The following is a 24,218-nucleotide window of genomic DNA, read 5'->3' on the forward strand; positions in this document are numbered from 1 at the left end:
CAGCCTTGTCTGGTCCCTCTAGAAAGTTCAAATCTCTCAGTAAGGACATTATTGGTTTGGATGATCGCTGTTGGTGCTTCATAGATGGAATAAATTGTAGCTAGAAACTTGGGACCAAAATTCATATGCTTCATTATGTGTTTAAGATAACACGTTTCTATGCTATCGAAGGCCTTTTCAAAATCAATAGACAAAATAAAAGAAGATTTTAGGTTTTTATGGCGACAAAATTGAATGACATTTAAAACTTTTCTAGTGTTATCTGTAATGTCCCTATTAGGTATAAATCCCGTTTGGTCCAAATGTATATATTGGTCTATAATTTTGTTGAGTCTGGCGGTCATAGTAGCAGTAAATATTTTGTAATCCTGATTCAACAGCGATATAGGACGGTAAGAACTTGGAAGGGTAATATCTCTCTCTGGTTTCGGGATCAGAACAATTTTTGCAGAATTCCAAGTAGGTGGTAGAGTACTTCCGTCCATAATTTGGTTACAAACTAAAGATAAAGGGTCTGCTAAGATAGTTGAAAATTTTTTATAGAATTCGGCGGTAAATCCATCATTTCCAGGAGATTTACCTGATTTTAGATTTTTGATAGTGTTTAAAAGCTCTAAGGGCGTTATAGGTTCCTCCAACCATTTCCTATGTTTGTCAGATAATTGATTTTTTAGTGGATAAAGCTGTAAAAATTGATCAATTAGGTCTTGGTTGGGCGAACCAGTTTTGTATAAAGATCTATAATAATCTAAAAATGCATCAGAAATTTCTTTTGTAGTAGATTTTAATCGCCCCGCCTTATCTCTGATGGCGTGTATAGCATTGTCATTCAGTTTTTTTCTAAACTTCCAAGCTAATAGCTTTATCGACTGAGGTGTCTTGTACCAGTAACGTTGTTTAAGGTATGCCAGTTTCTTTTGAACTTGAGAAACTTCTAAAGTTTCCAATTTTTTCCGTTCTAAAAGTAAAGCTTTATATGTCTTTTTCCGGCCGAATTTTTGATAATTCTCTTCAAGGTGTTTTATCTTGGCCATTAACTCGTCAACTAATTTTTGCTTTTCTTTTTTAAGGGAGGAAGCTATAGCTATGAATTGCCCCCGGACTACAGCCTTCAGATTGTGTCTAGGCTTAACATTAGTTTTGTCTAAAAAGGGATTTAAAACATAGTTGAAATCACCCCCAATTATCCATGGGGCAGTGCTAAATTTTGATAATTCTAAAAATGTGTTATGCAAAAATTCTATTTGCCCACTATTTGGAGCATAAATGGAGGCTAAAACTATCTCTCTACCGTTTAAAGTACCATGCAGAAAAAGAAATCTACCTCTGACGTCTTTTTGAAGTTTAGTCAGTTGAAATCTAGTGTTTTTGTTAACAAGTATGGCTACCCCCCGCGATTTAGACGACCCTTGAGCTTGATATTGGAAGGAAAATTTATTTGATGAAAACACTATCTAAATTTCCTTTTAGGTGCGTCTCTTGTAAAAAAATTACGTTTGGTTTTTGTTTTATTAACGCATTTAAAATTCTTTTACGTTTGATAAGGGAGTTCAGACCTTTGCAATTTAAGGATAAAAATTTAGTACCTTCTATAATATTTGTAGCCATTAGGTTTTTCCTGGTATACCGATATTTTTAAATATGATTCTTTGCATAAGGGAAGAGGTTAGACAGTATACCAACATGTGGAAACCTGTAGTAGATAAGCATAAGATATATTCCATCTTCTCTAACATTTCTATAGTTCGAGATATCTGTTGTAAAAATATGTAGTTGTGCTTAAAAAAGTTCTCATAAGCTAGTGTAATCCCTAACATCTGGAACTGTTTATAACCATTGAAACAACAAAAACAACAAAACACAAATCCAAATACAACTAAGCACAGGGTCAACTTTTGGACCCTGCAGTCCCTTTCCTTCAGGGAATAAATGCTTATCATAATATTCTAGCAAAATACAACTGAGTGGGGGGAGATAGTGTACCAAGCCCCCCCCACCCCACCCAAAACAAAATAGCAAAATTAGGGTATTTTACAACCACTTCGTTAGGAGATGAGATTGGCTATCATATAAAATAATAGAGGACAGAATAAAAGTTTAAATAAAGTAGGTTAGCTTCACCATCATAACAACGTATAAAAGAGCCCTCTTCACTACAGCCACTGTATACTCAGTTATAGTTTTCCAGATTCATGGTAAAGCATGAACTTAAAGAGGTTAAAGTCACCATATAAAATTAGGTTGACTTTACCATATAAAAATAAATCCAATCAGTTCTGCACGTTTCCTCTAATCTATACTAAAATAATCAGTATTAGGTTTCTAAATGGGAAGTGAAGAGGGAACTTAAATAGGTTGAAGTCACCATATATGATTCATAAAATTTATGCGTTAATAACTATATAAATTAAATAGGTTAAGTCACCATATATTAATTCAAATGAATTATTCTTACAAAAATAAACTCAGTCAGTTATCAGAGTTTACTGACCTTTAAAATGGCTTCATTTTTATAATTAACTTAAAATAAAGATGAGCAAAAAGCCTCACATAATATATCAACTTTTTTCTGAGCTTAATAATATCAATGAATTGTTTAAATTAACAATATAATGAGTTGGGTTCACTCTGTTCTTATGTAAGCTAGTCATTAAACATTTTTTTTAAAACAGTGATATAATATAGACTGGCCCTAAAAAATAAAAGTTTTCACTGTTGCTCACATTCACGATCTGCATTGTATTCTCAGTCTATATTGCGTTATATGATATGACTTAAACAAGATAGATTTACCTAAAATGAACATTAACATAGTGAGCTCCAGCTGCTATTATGTGGGCAATTTTACTTCAATTATAGGCATTTTGCATTTTATAAGGTGTAGAAAATAGAATATAAAAATTGAATATAAAAATTGAATAGAATATAAAAATTGATAACAGTGTCTAAATAATAAATTAAATAGGTTAACTTCACCTTTTTTGCATAGAAATTAAGAAGATGTAAACATTCTGCGTTTATAAGAACTATATAGGTTATACAGGTTTACTTCACCATTTTTGCATTAAAAAAAATTTAAGGGAGGATATACATTCAGCGTTTATAAAAGTTATGGCAGACATAAAAAAATTTATGCACATTCAAGTGATGCATGTCAGCCTATGTTCTGTTTAAAAATAAAATAGGTTAGCTGCACCTTAATTGTATTACTAAAGGAGATACTCAAGCCTACTATACCTTTAAATAAACTTTATAAAAAGTAAAAAAATAAATTCGTAGAATATAGTAGCTCACCCTTCCACAATAACTTTAGAACTATACATGAGTTTCACCTTTTTAACTTAAGCAGGTTTTCTTCACCATTTTTACATTAAAATTAAGGAAAGATTTGCAGCTTAGGTTAATAAAATTCTATACCTTCACCACTGAATAAACTTAAAATAGTAAATTTGCCTCTTTCTTGGAGTTATAACAGCCAGTTCACAGTAACTTTTAAATCTGAATAGGTATACTCAAGCCTCATGCTGTGAAGAAACAGACTGTTGAGAGAGCCATCTTCTGCAGGCAGCGGCTCTTTTTGCTTTTTGAAGAGAAGGATCGTTGTTCCCTTTTTTCGGTCAGTGGCAGGTGAAATAGTTTTCCAATCATATTTTTGGAGTTCTGTCTGAAATCACCTTCGAGTTCTTTCCAATTGAGTCTTGACACGAAGGCATTCAGCGGTGGTTTCGGTGCCATTGGGTGGAGGATTTGCTGCTGCCGCTGGGTGGAAGATCGGCTGAAAGTGGCGGCGCAGGGGGCGGTTTGAATTCCAGTCCTAGGTCCTGGAGGAGCTTCGCGCCGGTATCCAAATCAGTAGCAGAGAGTCTACGACCTTCGTTTAGCACTTGAAGTTCCATAGGTGAGGACCATCTAAAACGAATTTTATTTTCGATAAGGGTTTGTGTAATAGGTCTCATTTGGCGTCGATATTGCAAGGTTTCCGGGGACAGATCTAAGAGCACCATTATAGTGGTATTTTGAAAAGCAAGACCTCTTTTCTCTCTAGCCATCTGTAGAATCTTTCCCCGTGTTCTACTGTCGGGGAATGAAGCAATAATGTCCCTGGGGAACTTGAAGTTTTTTCTGTTGGTGGGGCCCACACGGTAAGCTTGGTCAATTAGAGGAGCCACGCCGTCTTCTAGGTGAAGTAGCCCGGCTAGCCATGTAGCAATAAAAGATTTTAGTTCAGTTCCATTGCCTGCGTCCTCTGGGAAGTTGCGAAATTTTAAGTTAGGCTCTCTCTGTTTATTTTCTAAATACATGATTTTTGCAGTAGCCCATTCTTCCGATTTTTGGAGGCCCCTAATATCTTCCTGCGCTGCAATCGCGGTTTCTAGTGCCGATTCTGCAGCCTGGGAAACTTCAGCTAAAGTTGTTGTTATAGTTTTTAGCTCATCGCTGAGGGGCTTAATAGCTAGACGGACTTGTGCAGCTATTGTGGATTCAATGGAGGATTCTAAATGACGAATTGTGGTAAGGAATTCAAAGCGGGACAATACTGTACCGTCGTCTTCAATGGGTTCAGGAGCGCACTCGTCGGCCATTTTGGGGGCCCGTTCTGGCGTAGTTTTCGAGGGTGAAGTTGTTTTTTCCTTCAGCAGAAACTTCGTAAGTTGTTGAGAATTGGTCACTTTTTTAGCCGACCTCGTTTGTCCAGACTTTCCCATGAGGATTTTTGGAAGCAAAAGTGCTAAATACAATGGTTGTGATGAAGTTTATTCGGGTGGGGTGGGAGAGAGAGACTCCTATGCGTCCACCATTACCGGATGCCTGGCTCCGCCCCCCCATCTTTTCAACTGAATACCTTAGCCAAGTATGGTAATGGGCTCCTGTAAGTATCATACAGATACAAGTGGAGGGTCAGCCATATGGTATTATTGGCCCTCATGTCTGCAAGTATGCTTGATCACAGTGACTTTAGAAGTCAAATACTTTCCCTAACCACTTGTAACAATTCAGCAAAGAGAATGAGTTAAACCACTTACTCTCTGTTGCAAACACAAGAGGAATGGAACTCTTTGACTTTTTGCTCTTCTTTTCAGTTGGCTTCAAGGTCTCTAGAAAAGGAAGAAAGAACATGTTTTAAGCTAGTAGACACCTGCCCACCTTCATGTTTTAAGCTGTCATTTAGAGTTAAGGAGCAATGACTGCAGTGGAGAAAGATCCCCCAATTTGCTTTCAGTTTAATTCTGATTGGTCTGGAAAATGCATATACATTGTTGGTTTATTTATGTATGTCCCATCAAGTTGCAACAGACTTCTAGCAACCCCAGCAAGGAGCTTTCAAGGCAAGTGAGAATCAGAGGTGGTTTGCTATTGCCTTGCTCTGCAAAGGGTTCCTTCATGGTCCCCACATACAAGCACTGACCCTGCTCAGCTTCCAACATCTGATGAGACTGGGTTATACCCTACCATTCCAGACCCCCACTTGTTGGGATTGGGTGATGCTTAAAAAAGGTTTATTTCAAACATTTACTGAAGACAGCTAAATGTTGAAGGAAAGAATAAAAATAGCTCTCCCTGCTGTCCAGGTGATGTTATGGTCAACGTTTTATAGCATGATAACAGAATACTTTAGAAGATACAACACGGTCCCATTTTGGTTAATTTGATTAAGGTTTTGTTGGCCATCTGTAGTAAAAAAAACACCAAACCCACAGGGATATTCTAAAGAGGGATCAGAACAAAAAGTTCGAAAAATAACCCGTTACTCTTTAGTAAATGTCGAACAAAATGTTTCAGTTTGATAATACAGCCTTGAGGGCAGGTAACGAGCTGTTATAGTGAAGATGGAAACTACAGCTAGAGACAGAGAACAGTATTTTCAGAGATCCGAGATAAGTTTGATAGACGGATTGAACTTTGTGTACACGCATCCCACATGTAAACATATCTGCAAGGCATTTTGTTTGTTTGTTTCAAAAAGCGGTTCAACCAGTGGAGGAACTGTCCTAACACTGCACATACAAAATGGCAAACAATACCTCCATTAACTTGTAAATGTTCCACCGAGCCTACAGTTGAGGACAGCAACAGGTTTCCATCCTATCTGGCCCATAACCCACCCCCGTGGATGGGGAGAACCACATACTGAACTCTATCGTAGATAAGTTGTGTTTGCATACACAGTCATGCGATATGGGGTACTTTTCCTTGTACCCCATCCTGAAACTCCTCGGAAGACTCCAGAATACATGACTGATAAGAAGAGCTCGCATATTGTTTGGGGGTAATAGGAAGATATTGTGGGACAGGCACATTTTGTCCCTGGGTGCCAAAGTAAACAATGAGGGGGGAATGAGATGTTCATGCCTCTTTCTCCACCCTATGCAGACGGGGACCTTCTTATATGGCTACAAAAGCAAATAATATTGGAGGGGGCCTTCTAGCAACTTGTTCATTCCCCTGTGGATACTGCCTCACCACCTTCAAGCCTCAAGAGTCCTATGCCTAAGGCTTGTACTCCATGGGGTCCAATCTTTGGTCAGTTTAAGTAATTTTACATTCTAAATTTTTAGATTTGTGGTCCTTGTTCCTCTGTTTTTTTGTACTTCTTGTATGAAAAGCTTCATTTCTAAGAGCCAAGCAACTCCGGGTCTGGATGGAACTGTCCTGTGGTTCCGGGGCCCAAGCAGCTGTGATTTGCCTTCCCTTCCTCCTTATTCTTAAGATTGAGAAGCCCACAAGCCTGTGACGGTCCTTGTCTCTTCACCCTTCCTAGATCCCTAGAGGAGCAAACGGCACCAGCTTGCTCACTAGGAAACTGAGCTATAACGAGAAGGGCAGAAGGGTGGCAGAGTGATTAATGGTTTAAACATGTTGACTACTAACATGCACTAAGCTTGCTCTCATATTGGCAACCTTTTGTTTCAAGTGTATTTACAATGCCTAGTCGTTTATGGCCAGATGTCATTTCGGGGGGGATCGGGGGGATCGCAGTTCCCTCGGGTGAGGTACGGGGGGCGGGGCACATGACGAAGCCCCGCCCCCTGCTTCCGGCCGCCCCGCTTCCGGCCCTCATTCAGCCAGGAGGAGGCAGGAGAAGAGGGAGGGTAAGTTGCTTCCTCCCTGCCTCTCCCCACCCCTGCCTGCCTGGGGCCAGGGAGGGCCTTCGCGGGGCTTCCTTGCACTCCCGCCGGCCGGGACCGTTGGGGGCGGGGTGTGTGGCCTTATGACACACTTCCGGTGATGTCAGGGGGTGTGGCCTTATGACACACTTCCGGTAATGTCAGAGGGTGTGGCATATGCTAATGAGTTATGCTAATGAGTCCCCCTAGCTCTTTTTCTATGAAACAACCCCTGTTTATGGCTCATCTCTATACCGTCTAGTATGTCCTCTACTGGGGACTGGTTTGCAGACTCATGTTTTATTTGCTTATGCGCTGCCTATTTATGTACCCAATATTATTTGCTTTGGATTCCATGCCTTTTCCTATGTATTGAGGTATCATGCATCTGCTTCAGTTTGCCGTTTGCTTTTGTAGTGTACTACTTTTGTACTGTACTGTTTTTGTACAATAGTGCTTTCCAATAAACCATTTAATTCACATCAGTAACACTTTGGAGTCAGTGCCTTCCTACTGACAGTCACATACCCACTGGGGTGAGGATAGGGTTGCCAAGTGTATCTTCGCTGGGAGCGGGGGGCTCCCGGCCAGCGTCTTGTGTGTGTGCGCGCACATCACCCGGAAGCGACAGGAGGATGCTAGGCACACTGGCGGCAGGGCCACGGCCATACAAGGGAAAACCATAGAGTTTTCCCTTGTATGGCCGTGGCCCCGCCCCCAGCACGCCCAGCATGCCCACGTCACTTCCTGGTGACGCACACGTCGGGGTGGGGTTCCCCCCGGAGCCCGATTCCGCGGCGGCAAAAATCGGGCCTCCAAAGCGGGGGTTTACCTGCCCCCCGCCCCCACTTGGCAGCCCTAGGTGAGAAACCTGTTGAAACATAGATCTCCTGCTTAAGGGGACTAAATTAACAGATATCCTTAACATAAATTGATGTAATTGTGAACAAAGGCACTTATAGAAACTGTCCTAGGAGGCTGTTGCACAAGAGAAACTTTTAAATATGCTCATTAAACAGCTGAAGAAGCTATGTTCTGGAATTTTAAGGATCCTCACAAAAGCTGGGATTCTGCCTAATGGCCTTCGGCCAAGATTTCATCTCCAGAGGAATTCCACATAAATGGTATAAAAGGCTTCATAACAGGATTCTGTAGGAGAAGTGAACAGGGCAGGAGACCATAAATACTGGATTCCCTTGACTTTTAACCGGATGTCAGGAATGTAAAATGCTATCAATGCTTTTGGAATTCAGCATGTAACTGTTTACTGTCCCATAACAAAATAGATGGGAATGCCAGCATTTATGATAAGACAATTGAGGTGATGATGAATGATGTGACTCCAAGTCTTTTCATCACTTGTTTCAGCTATGCTCAAACGTTTTCTCACAAACCAAAGTGACACTGTGCCTGAACTATTTACCCAGAGACTAAACATTAATTTTACTATGTGTTTGTACACAGATTAGCCCAGCTGAGGTCTTTAACCCACATTGTATAACAGTATTTTAACAGTAGCACATTAAATACCAAATTTTGTGCTATGCCCTGAATGACATTTACTTCTGCTGCACAAGCCATATTATATTGACATAAGTTGCTGAGAAATTTAGTCTCGAAAATCACCAAGAACAAGGGGTGATTCACAAAGAAATCACCAGCAGTCAAGCACAGGCTGTCCCCTCATTCTTACAACCCTGATCTGTGGACTATCTGAAGAACAAAGCCATTATCTTGGCGATGTGGACATTGGAAACTACCTCCGTTTGATTTCTGAACTAAAAATGTTTTCATTTCCTCGCCCTTATCCCCGTAGCTGTAAAATGCTGGGACAGCACTTGCAGATTATTATGCAGCGGCTTATTAAAGCCAATAAGAGAAGAAAATCAGTCAGCCATGGTGTTCTTCGGTCAGGCCCCACTGCTGGACCTCCTGATGACTACCTGGTATTTTTGGCCACAGTGTGACAGAGTGTTGGACTGGATGGGCCATTGGCCTGGTCCAACATTGGCTTCTCTCATGTTCTTATGTAAGGCCAATGTGAGCAGAAATACAGAATCCCCTGCCCCTATGCAAATGCACTTATTATTTTGCTTTGTGTGATGCACTGGTGGACTATGCTGTATGACTGTAGAATCAGTGATTTACAGTGCTACTGAGGAAGAGCAGAGGGCAAGTACAAGTAACCCCAGAAAGAGTGAAGCGGCTGGGCCAAAGCCGAAAGGACGCTCAGTTGTGGATGTGTCTGATGGTGAAAGGAAAGCCTGATGCTGCAAAGATGAAATTGAGCCAACTTCAGAGGACAGCGGAAGACAGGAAGGCCTGGCGTGATCTGGTCCATGGGGTCGGAAAGAGTCGGACTTGACTGTGCGACTGAACAACAACAAAAATGAAACAGGCTAACGCAGGCCAAGGGCATGTACGTTGTGATATGCCTGGTCATGCAGGGAAACATTTTTAAAATGGAAGACAGCTTGCACTCTCCTTCCAGGCTAACAATTGGCTTGAAAAGACTAACACCGATATGTGTGGGCTAGCGGACCAGCAAAATGTTTCGTGGGCAAGTAACATTTGTGGATGCTTGGCAAGGCTTGCATACATCATTACACAGTACTTTGCAGACACTGAATCACGATTATTCGTTCCTTCTGTATCATGAGAGGAATAGGGAAACGGGTTACGTCCATACAGGGAATCGATGCTCTGGATGAGCTGAAGCAACACTGGACCACACTGCTCAGACTCATACCGATCTCTTGCCTATCTCCACATCAGGCATGAATGAAAAATGAGCTTTAGAAAAATCTGTCTTGTGTGCATGAGGCTAGGAACACGGAGAGAAGAGGTTCTTGAACTGTTCCAATTCAATACAGTGATTGTAATCTGTAAAGGGACCAGGAAGCCGAAAGACTCCTTGCTCCCGCATAATCCTGCCCAGATACTGCATCTATCATCACAGGTCCTCCTGTGATTGGCCACAAGGGAAAAATCCCTTTGGGGAGCTGCCCCCCATCACGGTATGCCCCTTCCTGTTTTACCTACATTTGGTGCCTCTGCCTTTTATGTTTGAATACATTTTAATAATTTAGGCCCGTTTGGTTAGTATTTGCTAGTTTTCACTATACATTGCCTCTGGGGATGTTTTTTTTTATACTGCGGGTAAACAAATTGTCACAGCCGACTGAGATTCATGGAGTATTTTATTGAGAAGTTTAATTAATTAATTTCATTTATACCCCACCTTTCTGCCCAACAGGGACCCAAAGTGGCTTATATGTTCTTCCTCTACTCAATTTTATCCTCACAACAACCCTGCGAGGTAGGTAAGGCTGTGTGACTGGCCCAAGGTCATCCAGTTAGCTTCCATGGCGCAATTCGAACTTGGGTCTCCCAGACACTAGCCCAACACTCTTAGTCACTACACCACACTGGTGAATGAATGAATGAATGCATGAATGAATGAATGAATGAATGCATGCATGCATGAATGAAAGAAATGAAACAACTATAGAAGTATTTTTTGTTGTTTTACGGAGTGCTGCTTTTATAGTGTAATGTGCTTTTACTGATTATACACCAATTGTACACTTGCCCGAGTGTATTTTTGTACATATATTAAATAAATTGTTTCATAGCTCCAGGCAGCTGTGCACATATAGCTTTAGACACAGAAACCCCTATGCCTGTATTACATAAACTGCTCCAATAGCATCGAAAGGGTTTGAAAATAATTTCAGAAGCAATGTTTTGGCAGCCCGAGTCTGCAGGGTCTGAGTTTATGCTCAGCGATATTGACACAGTGCTTAGATCGTGCAGATGGTTCGCTGTTTGGTTTAAGGATTGAATTACTACATTTTCGTGGAAAGCATGTAGGGAGAGGGAAAAACACTTTCCCCCCCATAGTTGTACAAATAAAAATCAGATTGAAAAGAACTGGAACACGGCAACAGTGGGGTCAGGATATCACAAGCTGAAAGGCCTCTCTGAGGGAAGGCAGATGGGTTCTTCAGTGAAAGGTTCTCCAGACCAGAACAAAACAGAAGTCCAGTGGCACCTTAACGACTAACAACAGATATTCCAGCATGAGATATTTTTTTAAAAATTCAATTTCTATACCGCTCCATCCCGGAGGCTATGAGCGGTTTACATGGGGATTTTATAACTTTCTAGCTAGGGCCACACAATGTATAGGGAAGGTGAGTGCCTACCAGGCACCCTGCCGGCTTCTTTTTTTGATATTCTTCTTTCTGTGGCTTCCTTGTGGAGGGTTCTATCTCGGCGCGGCTCCGCAGCGGCTCCTTCTGGGGTAGTTCCACAGTTCGTGACTGTGCGACGACGGCTGCACTGGCCTCTGTCCGATTGGCTCCGGCCATGCTGCGTCTCTGGACCAATCCCCGCCTGCTGCTTGATGTCAACTCGCCGCCATGTTCTTGCCGGATCGCCTCGCCGCCATCACCGTTGCCTGCCGCCAGCACCAGAGTTCTTTTTTTGCCGTCACTGCACCGGAAGGCGGGTGCCCCCCTGCACCCATTCATCTACTTGCTAGGCTTTCGAACCGCTGGGTAGGCGGGAGCTAGGACACGGGCCGGGAGCTCACCCCGGCTGCGGTGGGACTTGAACAGCTTAAAGCTGTTGATGGGTTACCTTGCAGGCTTTTTTTTTTTTTACTGCCTGCGCCGCCGTGTGTCCAAACTCACTTCTTTTCTTTTGTTACATCTGAGGAAGTGAACTGACCAAAGGAACTGACCAAAGCTCATGCTGGAATAAGTGCTGTTAGCCATTAAGGTGCCACTGGACTTCTGCTTTGACGAGTAAATGCCTTTCCATCAAAACTACTGTATGGTAGGTTTCAAAATATTCCTAAGCATGAACGGAGATATGACTGCGGTTCTAACTCTCTTGATTCAATTGATCACATATTGTTAGACTGTTCGTGGCATGCATCTGCTAGGGAAAAATGGTTAAACACTTGGTTGCAGGGTAAACATCACCTTTCCAACGAAATAAAATGCCCATTTCTATTGAACGATGTAACAGCAGAGATTACTGTGGCAGTGGCCAATTTTTTAGTTGACGTGTTGAGAGTGAAAAATTTGGGAAAGTCCGTTTCATGATTTTATAATTAACCTAGACTTTTAGTTGTCATTTTGTCATTTTCTGTCTTGATTTTTAAGGTTGTATATGCCATTAAAGGTTTATTGATTGATTGATTGACTTCTGCTTTGTTTTTGCTTCTGTGGACTAATATGGCCACTCCTCTGAAATTCCCAAACCAGGCTGCCCCACTTACCTTCCACCAATACACTGCAAGCACATTCTGCTCTTCCTGAAGGATTCTCAGCTATGCATTTATATTGACCCTCGTCTTCAGAAAAGACCTTGTCAATGGTTAGGGAACACAAGGATCCTAGAAAAGGAGGGGGGGGGAGAAAAAAAAAAGAGAGATCATATATTACAAGAGGTCACTCACTAGGCCTTACAGATTACAAAAGTACAGCACTGTTAAGAACCTGCCTTCTGATTTTACATTAAAGGTAAAGGTTCCCTTGCTCGAAAGCCAGTCGAGTCCGACTCTAGGGTTGCGGTGCTCATCTCCGTTTCAAAGCCGAAGAGCCAGCGCTGTCCGAAGACGTTTCCGTGGTCATGTGGCCGGCATGACTAAACACCAAGGCGCACGGAACGCTGTTACCTTCCCACTGAAGTGGTACCTATTTATCTACTTGCAATTTCTTGCTTTCGAACTGCTAGGTTGGCAGGAGCTGGAACCAGAGACGGGAGCTCTCTCCGTCATGCGGCACACTCGGGTCTCGAACTGCTGAACTACCGACCTTCCACAGCCTGCAGTTCAGCGTCTTAACCACTTGAGCCACCGCAGCTCCTTTTACATTTTACATTGATTTTACATTAGCAAGCCTAAAACTAGGTAAAAAAAGTATCTCTTAAGCCTTAGAGGCTGGCTGAAGCACCGACATCAAAGACTCTCAATAATAAAGTCAGGGCTATTTTTGGGCAGGAACGCACAGGAACGGAGTTCCGGCTGGCTTCCAAGTTGGCCACACCCAGCAGGAACTCATTAGCATAATAGGCCACACCCAACAGCAGGAACTCATTAGGATTGGCTACATTAGGGGTGTGTGGCCTAACATGCAAAGGAGTTCCTGCTCCAAAAAAAAACCCTGGGTAAACAGAACAAGAAGCAAAAGGTGGGTGTGGCTGGATAAGCACACTTCCGGTAACATGGAGGTGTTGCCTAATATGCCAATGAGTTGTGCTGTCAGGGGTGTGGCCTAATATGCCAATGAGTTTCTGCTGTCGGGTGTGGCCTATTATGCTAATGAGTTCCTGCTGGGCTTTTTCTACAACAAAAGCCCTGATAAAGGTTACAGACGACAGTCAAGGATGACCCCTAGCAGGTAGCTACCTAAAATTAAGGTTGCTCCTGGGTTCTGAGGCTTTGCCTATCATTCGTGATAAGTGGGGGCTCATCTGGGATTCCGAGGGGTGGTAGCTCCACCCTGGGAAAGAACCAGGTCAGCCCCAAGTGCCACAGGGGCTAACATCTGAGGCTTTGCCTATCATTCATGACACTTACTTTCCAACTTAGCTCTCTCAGGGTAACTTGGCATATCCATACATGGTAAAGTCTTAAAGGAAATAGCTCAGCCGACACTGAGGCATATTTATATCAAACAGAATCCTTCCTGTGTTTAATCCTCCACCGAATCACCTCCAAGACCTTTGGGAGTGGGCAACAGTGGCATGAGAAAGAGCAATGTTGCCATCCCCTCCAACAGGAAATACGGGGCTACATGGAAACAGCTACTCCTGTGATTTCAGAGCTGCCGCACAGAGCTGAGCTGCACAAGTGACAGAATTATGCATTGAGCTCCTGCCATATTATGGCCCCGGTCACACGGCAAAGTTGCCGCGGGAGAGGCACGGGAGTCCCGCGGATTTTCCGGGCACGATCTCACTCCAATATCTGGGAAGCGAATTGCTCCCGTGGCGAATCCGTGGCTCCCCGCCGAAGGTGCGGAGTTAAAAACTAGTACCTACGAGGTACTAGTTTCCTGAAACCGCGGGCCAAGGGCGGGCATCTGATCGCATTCCTGGTGGACTTATGTGGCATCTGGCACCCGCTTCTGTTCTTCTTCGCAGGTTGCGCAACAGCACCCAACAGCGCATGCGCACAAAGAGCGATTGCTAGTGCAATCGTGCCGCGCGGCTTCTGTGCCGCGCTGCAGGATACCCGTCTGATCGGCATTTTCCCCGAACCACAGGACCTTGACAGGGATGTGTGCTCGGGCAGCCACGCGTTAGTTTCCTCCGGGGCAATTAGCCACGCCTCCCCCCCCCCGCGATATCCGGCCCGTGTGACTGGGGCCAAAATAGTGCAGGTGCCTATCTTCCAATGCTCATGAATAAGCTTTCTGAACATAAAAAGGTAGATGACGGAGGGAGGGGGAAGAGGTTTTAGGCTTGCCACACTAGTTTACTTTCTTCAGGAAGTTTCTTTTAAATACATCAAGAACAGCTATACCCAGAGGTCATTTCGGGGGGAGGAACGCGGGGGAACACAGTTCCCCCGGGTGAGGTGCAGGGGAGCGGGGCACATGACGAAGCCCCGCCCTCTGCTTCCGGCCGCCCCGCTTCCAGCCCTCATTCAGCCAGGAGGAAGCAGGAGAAGAGGGAGGGTAAGTTGCTTCCTCCCCGCCTCTCCCCACCCCTGCCTGCCAGGGGCCAGGGAGGGCCTTAGCGGGGCTTCCTCACACTCCTGCCGACCTTGCAGGTCCACCGCCGGGCCCCTGATGTCAGGGGCTCTGGCATATGCTAATGAGTTATGCTAATGAGTTCCCCTAGCTCTTTTTCTACGAAATGACCCCTGGCTATACCTCATGTTTCTTTTCACTGTGAAATCTGGCTTTTTGGTAGCATTTGTGACTCCTGCTACAGCCACTCGTGATCAATTTAAATGTTTGCATTAACCTTTTAAAGTCTAAAAAAGCGACTTCATTTTCATATTGGGACTTTAATTTTCACTGAATAGATAATTCAACTATAAGATGCACACACTTAATAAGTAACTTTACAAGGCTGATAAGAAATATGCACAAAGTGATCAGAGTTCAGATTCAAAAATATGCACAAAGTGGTAGAGTTCAAATCCTTAAATCCACTCTGACCTGATCCAATCCTAACTTCTCTGGTCACACATTCTGCAGTCCTCGTTATTCCAGCATAAGGAGTCTGTGCGTGTTTAATGAGACACACAACACAGTGAAACAGGTAGACAGGACTACAACAATTGCACAAGTTTAAAACTTGGATAAAACAAGCTATTAAGACCACAAGAACACATGAAACTACCTTGTGCCGAACCACAGCAATCCTTGTGTTAAGTCGCTCGCTTAACAAAGCAGCCGGAGAGTGATTCAGCAAGAACACAACTTTATTCTTCAACTCGAACACAACTCCAACACAGATCAACATCTGATAGCCAGAACAGAACAGTTCAGCTTTTACATTGCAGTTGTCCTGCTTTTAAACTCTCCCGGCTAATGTAGCCACACCCACTGTACAAATACCAACCAATACGGTTGTTCATATAAGGACCAATCACGGACGTTCCCGCTCAGGGAGCTTGCTGTAAAGTGATTGGCTAGGTGCTTTCCTGGGCTAGCAATGCGATTGGATGGGTTTGGATCCTAGCCCAGAACGAAGCTCAACATGGCAAGTCAATTAGATGTTTCACATACATCATGCATTCAATGGCAGCTATTGAATACATTACACCTTGGCATTGACTATTCTGACTGACAGCAGCTCTCTAGAGTCTCAGACACAGGGTCCTTCACATCATCTACCACCTGATATTTTAGGTGCAGATAGCAAGGCACTTCTGCAGCCAGAAAGTCTATCATCCCTCTACCGCTGAACCACAGCACCCCCTAAAAAGAGGAAAAGCAGAATGCGGCAGACCTTTTCCCCACACAGAAAGGCTATTCTTCACTTGTGAGTAAGGTTGCCAACTCTGGGCTGGGAAATTCCTGGAGATTTGGGGGCAGAGCCTGGGGAGGGCAGGGGTTGGGGAAGGGGAGAGACCTCAGCAGGGTATAATGCCATGCAGTTCATCCTCCAAAGCAGCCATTTTCTCCACAGGAACTGATATCGGCCATCTGGAGATCAGTTGGGATGATGGGAGATCTCCAGTCACCACCTGGAGGTCGGCAACCCTACTTGTGAGCCACCGTGCCTTAGGACAGGTACATCAGACAAGAGACTTGAAAGTGCTATGATACCGCCTCTGCTCCCTGTGATTCTTCAGAAACCTTTGATCAGCCTACAGGCAACCAGCCTGCTTAAAGGCCCTTAAAAATATGTGAAAATGCACTGTATTCAAAGACTGAGTGCAGACAATAATATTTGTCCCTGAAAATGACAGTGTATATAAGAAGGAGGAGAAGAAGAGATTGGATTTATACCCCATGGCCCTTCACTACCCAAAGGAGTCTCAGAGTGGCTTACAAACTCCTTTCCCTTCCCCTCCCCACAACAGACACCCTGTGAGGTAGGTGGGGCTGAGAGAGCTCTGACAGAAAATGCTTTTTGCAAGGACAGCTCTTATCAGAACTACAGCTTGCCCAAGGTCATCCAGCCAGGTGCAAGTGGAGGAGCAGGGAATCAAACCCGGTTCTCCCAGATTAGAGTCCACGCACGTAACCCCTACACCAAACTGTGTAGACTACTGTGAAGACTACTAAACAGATGTCCTTGGTTCTCAGTGAAACAGCCAACAGATCCCCTAACATTTCTTAAAATATAGAAGGCACTTGAAGAAAACAGCTTTCCTGGCTTTTTTTAAAAAATAAACCTAACTTTGCAATGTTGTTTTTGTTTCCAGCTAACCTATTCTTTTCTGTTTTCTCCATACTCCCTTTGCTATGTACGGGGGGAAAGGGAGAGACCACAGTACCTGGTTTGAAGAACCAAGCTTTAAATCACTGGGTTACAAGAAAATAGTTTAGTTTGCAGAGCCATGCATAACCATGCTGATTATACAAAGCAACTGTACATATACAGTAAAATAACTGATGGGACAGTATTTTATCTTTAGATGCTTAAGCCTTTGGATTTACAGTGTTCAGTAACACAAGTACCCCTTTCAATTTTTTTAACTTAAAGTGCAACCACACACACACACACAAAACCCCCCAACCAATCAGATTGGAGGGATCAAAATATTTCTAAAAATCTTTAGCATTATGTGGCCTATGCAAACAGCTTCATTCCCTGTTCTGGGAGGCCAAATGTCTCCCAACAAACATTTGGTATTTCCTCTGCAAAAGCCCTCACTGACCCCCAGAGATGAGATTATTTTCTCATAGTTCTGAGAGAGCTCTGTCTGGTGAGACCAGTCAGAATTCTGAATCTTGGCACCTTACAAAACGAAATTCCAGGAGGGAGCCCCAATAGCTTATGACCTGTCCCCCAATCTGTTTATATAGCTGTCAGCCAACTAATAGCGTGTTGTAAAGTTTACATGTCTGTGTGAAGGAAGCACAGCAATGCCTTGAGTCATCTATACTTGTGTGTTAGCAGACATAGAAGTGTAATCAATATGTTTATGACTGAAAATGTACTGGGAATATTTGTAGCAATGTTGTGGGATCCAGTTTTCTAGCGAGCTTAGAGGAAAGTTTATGTTTAAATGTTACAAAAAAATGGTCCCTGGAGTTTAGGGCTTATGTTTGGTTTAACCAAAATAGCACAAACTTGGCAAAAGATCTGTGTTGTTGTTTTTTTGCCAGCTTGACAGCCAATGGCTTTCAAAACAAATATGTAAAGCATTAAAAACAGGGTAAGTCTTCTGTTTTACTTCCCCATTGTGGTCAGCAAAAACAGGCTTCCCTCCTTCCCAGCTACCAAACTCAGATGCTGTACCTTGTGCAGTTTTAAAAGGCTGCAGATTCTGAAAAAGGATACTGCAATCTGAAAGCCAACTGGATAAAACTGGGTCTAAAATAAACAGTCAGAAGATTTCAGGTTAACCGTCTTGACTGTCTTTATGATCTCTTCATATGCTATTCTTTCACAAGTTAAAATTTAGTGTTTATATTTTTACCTTGCTGGCCCATAGCTACCTAGCAGGCTCCACCTCCTACCTTAAAGGGCCAGCCCCCTTCCGTAAAGGCCCCCTGCTTCTTTCCCCTAAAAGCATTTAAAGGGATCCTTTAGATGCTTTTGAGAAGTGGGGAGGGCATGTGCCCCTTCCCTCCTGCAAGATTTAAAGGGCTCTTCAGCTGATTGGCAGGGAGCACGTGGCTGATCAGCTGAAGGGCCCTTTAAATCTTGCAGGAGGTGAGGGAGAGTGGTTTACACCCCCCCTTTCATTATGGCAAATAATGGCAGCCCCACCAGAAAAATCTTTGCCCCACAAACCACAAAATCCTGGCTAAAGACCTGCTACCTTGTAATGTGCAATGCAGCTACACATTGATTTTCGATGCATCTTCTGATGGCCGGCCTGGAACCAACTGCCGTTTGGCTGCTCTCAAACGGCTTCCCTCAGCAGCCATTCCACCAGGTTGCATCAGAGGCACAGAAAGGCCCTCTAGAAAATCCTGACTGAGATGTACTTTCATTTGGCTGCTCCCCTCTGCAACTACTTCCATGAGCCGCTTCCTCCAAGAACTGCCTCCTGCAACAGCCATTCCATCAGGCTTGACCAAGGAACAGTTATGTAAGGCTGTGGTCAGATGTGCAGTTTCATCCGCCGTTGCCCCACTACTAATTGATCCAGGTTATTTTGCAACAGAATACTGATCAGACTCTCCCCTTTTAGCACTCTTCAAAGTGCTTTTACCCCAATCCCTGATCAATCAGATGCAGCAGCCAGGGAATGTTGCCATCAGTCATTTTTTTAAAAAAAGTTTGTCCTTTGACCTTTGAGCATGCTCACAAGTACTGATGAGCCTGCTGGGATACGTAGTTCACTGCCGTCCTCCCTCTCTAAACTTTTCAATTAACCCTATCCCCAAAGCACATAAAAAGCTGAAGTACAACAAGATAAGGTCCCTGAAATAGGGGAATGGATTAAAAATTTACTTTTTATGGCTGAAATGGACAAAATGACAAGGAAACTTAATTTGGAAGCAGAAGAATTTTTTGCAGACTTTAAAGACTATTTGGAGAAATACTGGGATGTAAAGGACAATTTACTTTGCTTTGAGAATTATTGAAAATTAAGGACAGTAGAAAATAGATAAATGTATATGACTAACAGTTGAAGATTAAGTTACCTGTGGATGTGAATAAGGAGATAAGGAGGTATGAAGAAAATTTAAGAATTGGGCAGGAGGTTGGAGCACTGTGGGAAGCCGAGAAGGGGGGGGAGGGAGGAGGGAAGGATATATAATTGTATAAGTTTTGATATATGTTTGAACACTTCTTTTTATTATATCCTAATAAATTGTTTTTGGGGAAAAAGCTGAAGTACAGAGGTATCTTTCTTTGAAAGTTTTTATAAAGAAAACAAAGTTTAGAGCATCCCCTATGGGAGAGGGAGAGAGGTGTGAATATGCAGTTATGCGCACATCGCTAACTAGTTAAAAAAAAGGTGGCTGGAAGACAAGAGACCAGTCAGAGCTGCCTGATAGCATGTGTAACAGAATGATCAGTAAGGACAAAGAAGAAAAAAGAGGGAAAAAATGAACCTAAATCTAGAATTCAGAACCTAAAAAGGTTAGTCAAGAATAGAAGAGGGCCAACTCTAAAAATCTAATTATGAAACATACAAAAATATACATGTATTTATTCAACATAAATTAAAATAACAAACATTCCTACCTCATGTACAAATATAAAAACATACAAGGGCTAATAAGATAGACCGAAACGCATTAGGGCGAAAAGCGTTAGGTCTATCTTATTAGCCCTTGTATGTTTTTATATTTGTACATGAGGTAGGAATGTTTGTTATTTTAATTTATGTTGAATAAATACATGTATATTTTTGTATGTTTCATAATTAGATTTTTAGAGTTGGCCCTCTTCTATTCTTGACTAACCTTTTTAGGTTCTGAACAACAGAATGATCAGACCACAGGAAATCCGTTTTGGAACCAGCTCAGACCAACAGGACCAGATTTTCACAGGTTTCAAAGGGTGGGGGGGGGACAGGACACAGACGACTGGGGCACGATAGACAGATGTTGCTGTCTGATCATGCATTTTAAATCCGTAAGAGAACAGCAATGGCAATGGATCAAACTGCATGTCTGATCACAGTCACAGCTAATGAACTGAATTTACTTATGATCTTCCCTCCCTGTGCCTTTTTTCTGTTGTGTTTGCCAAACTGCAACCCTACTGATAAGCCTATGGGAAGGTACAGGGTTAAAAATTTGTTCCATATAATTTCTACTGAAATGTGGGAAGTAGCCCCAAGAGCTGTTCCTCACTGGGGATTAGCCTCACCTACTTTTATACTCTAAGTAAGATACTGAAGAACAGGGGTATTATCCTTCCGCTCATTTCTAAAGTCTTGGAAGATGGGGAGAAAATAGGTTTAGTAAGGAATTCTGTCTCCCTAATTTGGAAATCTATGGTTAACAACTGCTAACAATTGGAAACGAGGGAGGGAGGGAGGGAGGGAGGGATGGAGAGAGAGAGAGAGAAATAGAGAGAGAGATCTACCAGGGTTTATGAAATTACAACATAGTAAATGATGTACTGTGAAACATCGACACAATTTCTGAAAAATATTTCTTTACTGGAAAAGGGGAGAAATACATCCCATATCATCAATAAGGCTTTATTAGTCTCCTGTTTTCTGTTGCATTTAATAGGTAAGGAAAAAATACTGATAGAAACCATCCATAGTTCACGAGGAAAAATTTCAACCCATAATCAAAACCTAGCAATTTCTGCCTTCTTCACTTAATGGTGATTAAAGGAGTTCCAACAAAGGATTTAAGAAAACATGATACAAAATAGCATAACCTGAAAACACTGTTCTTGCCCTTTTCACTAATACTGGACTAGGCATGCTCAACAGATGGCCCTCCTTCCAACTTAGCCTATCACACTTCACATTCATCACTGTTACCAAACTCTGAGGACCAGGGCTCTTTTTGTAGAAAAAGCCCAGCAGGAACTCATTAGCATAATAGGCCACACCCAACAGCAGAAACTCATTAGCATATTAGGCCACATCCCTGACAGCACAGCTCATGGGCACATTAGGCCGCACCCCCATGTTACCAGAAGTGTGGTTATCCAGCCACACCCACCTTTTGCTTCTTATTCTGTTTACCTTGTTTGTTGTCCAAACCCAGGGCCTTTTTTTGTAGCAGGAACTCCTTTGCATATTAGGCCACACACCTCTAATGTAACCAATCATAATGGGTTTCTGATGTTGGGTGTGGCCTATTATGCTAATGAGTTCCTGCTGGACGTGGCCAACTCGGGAGCCAGCCGGAACTCCGTTCCTGTGCGTTCCTACCCAAAAATAGCCCTGCTGAGGACACTGTTGGCCACATTTACTCCTCCTATTTGTATATATTCTTCAGATAAATACTTCTTCCAAACTTTAAGCATCATGACATCTCCCTATTCTGATACTGGTGTTTTCCACACAGGGCTTGTATAATTTATCTGTTGATGCTCCAGCTGCCACTACAACAGAGCAGTACTGGGGCTTCCACATAGCAGGTTTCCCTGCATTCTCCCTGCTCCAGTTTCTTGCAGCTGCTATTACCCTTATGGCAATATTTCCCCCTCCTATTTTCAAAAACTGCAGCTGACATGTTATAGCATTGCAATAGCACGATTATCTGTCTTTCAGGTTTTCTACATTTCTCTTTTCCCCCCAAAAAATGTGAGTGTCTGGCCCCTTTTGTTGCGAAGATACAAGGGATAGTGTAAGGGACTGTTGTCACTTTGTACTGAGCTTTTTTAAAGCTGAGGACAACCAGGCAGGATTAGCTTCAAAGCTTATTAAATGCTGTTCCTACACAGGCAGAAGTGATACCAGTACAGGGCACAGGGATGATGCAGACATCCCTCTCACCACATCCAATTTGAAGAGGATAAGTAGGAAGGCAGGCATACAGTGATTTGTAGGATGAAGCTGATCACCTGTGACACGCTTTAGGGAATAACATACAGAAGAAGATAAGAGAGTGGATTTATACCCCGCCCTTCACTACCTAGAGGAGTCTCAGAGCGGCTTACAAACGCCTTTCCCTTCCCCTCCCCACAACAGACACCATGTGAGGTAGGTAGGTGGGGCTGAGAGAGCTCTTGACAGAAACTGCTCTTTTTCAAGAACAGCTCTTATCAGAACTACGGCTTGCCCAAGGTCATCCAGCCAGGTGCAAGTGGAGGAGTGGGGACTCAAACCCCGTTCTCCCAGATTAGAGTCCGCTCACTTAACCACTACACCAAACTGGCAGTAGTTCAATAGATATGGAAATGTGGTAAGGTTTTCAACTTCAAGGAGGGACCTGGAATTCTGGAATTACAACTGATCTGCCGACCACAGAGATCAGTTCTCCTGGAGACAATGGCAGCCCTGGAGAGTGGGTCTACGGCATCTCCCTCTCAGGAACTCTACTGCTCTTGTTCACAGCTCCCAAATCTCCAGGAATTTCCCACGCTGGAATTGGCAACCTAAAAATTAATTCCATGTTTCTTAAGTCTTAGGGCTTCATAAATGTGGTTTGGCTATGTAACTGGCACTCTGCACTTCCTGTACAATTCTGAAACTGTGACTTTGCTGAACAAAGAAAACGCCGAATTCCCAAGTGGTCAGCATTTGAATTCACTCAAGCAAATTAATTAAGTTCATATGGGGTATGAAGGCAAACCAGGAACTCATTCACCACAACCTCAATGGCCAACACTGGCGGTTGACCCACTGCCTCGCCGATGTGGGGAGACAGGGATTAGCCTTACAGTGGCTGGCCTCCCTTCTCCAAGATCGGGGACAGACAGAGGGAGGCGCTTGGGGGGAGAGTTGTCTCAGTGGCACTCACTTGGATATGGGGTGCTGCAGGGGGCGATTCTCTTCCGAATGTTATTCAACATCTATATGTGCCCCCATTCCCAGATTATTCAGAGGTATTGACTGAGTTGTCACCAAGATGCCAATGACACCCAGCTCTATCTACTGATGGACGGCCACCCAGACTCTGCCCCTGAACATCTAGACAGGGCATCACAGGCCGTGGCTGGATGGTTACAACCAGGGGTTGTTTCGTAGAAAAAGAGCTAGGGGAACTCATTAGCATAACTCATTAGCATATGCCACACCCCATGACATCAGGGGCCCGGTGGTGGACCCGCGAAGGCCCTCCCTGGCCCCAGGCCGGCAGGGGTGGGGAGAGGTGGGGAGGAAGCAACTTACCCTCCCTCTTCTCCTGCCTCCTCCTGGCTGAATGAGGGCCGGAAGCGGGGCGGCCGGAAGTAGGGGGCGGGGCTTTGCCGTGTGCCCCGCCCCCACCCCTCACCTGGGGGAACTGCGATCCCCCACGATCCCCCCGAATCGACCTCTGGTTACAACAGAAAAGACTGAAACGGAACCCATAGAAGATGGAGGTCCTGCACCTGCATCATGGGGGACTGGGACTGGGTATTAGGCTCCCAACCTTTGATGGGGCCCCATTGGTGCTAGCGTCTAAGGTGAAGAGCCTTGGGGTGTTCCTGGATGCCTCACTGACTATGGAGGCCCAGGTCACCACCCAGTCTGCCTTCTTTCATCTGAGGCAGATCAGGCAGTTGGCCCCATAACTCACCTCCCCGCGCGATCTGGCTGCGGTGACCCATGCAGTGGTCACTTCCAGACTAGACTACTGTAACACCCTCTACGTGGAGCTTCCCTTAACGCTGCTCTGGAAGCTGCAGCTAAGTGTGGTGGCATGGGTGTTGATGCTGTTGCCTCTGCGGGCACACATCCGCCCGGTGCTGTGTGACATGAACTGGCTGCCTATCGAATACCGGATCCGTTTCAAGGTGTTGGTGCTCATATTTAAAGCCCTATATGGCCAGGGACCTGCATATCTTCGAGACCGCCTCTCCCCATATGAGCCCCGCAGAACTTTGCATTCTATG

General features: G+C 43.8%; 1 protein-coding gene across 1 annotated transcript in view; it reads right to left on the reverse strand.

Moving 5' to 3' along the window:
• Positions 1 to 24,218, reverse strand: part of MYLK (myosin light chain kinase) — a 271,468-nt gene that overhangs the window by 118,872 nt on the left and 128,378 nt on the right. The window contains exons 16-17 of the mRNA XM_015415311.1: positions 12,397 to 12,513; positions 5,025 to 5,096 (exon numbers count right to left, since the gene is read on the reverse strand). Of these exons, the coding sequence (XP_015270797.1) occupies positions 5,025 to 5,096; positions 12,397 to 12,513 (189 nt within the window). The remainder of the gene's footprint in view (positions 1 to 5,024; positions 5,097 to 12,396; positions 12,514 to 24,218) is intronic.

This window comes from Gekko japonicus, unplaced genomic scaffold (genome assembly GCF_001447785.1).
Source record: "Gekko japonicus isolate JY-2015 unplaced genomic scaffold, Gekko_japonicus_V1.1 scaffold539, whole genome shotgun sequence".
Taxonomy (NCBI): Eukaryota; Metazoa; Chordata; class Lepidosauria; order Squamata; family Gekkonidae; genus Gekko; species Gekko japonicus.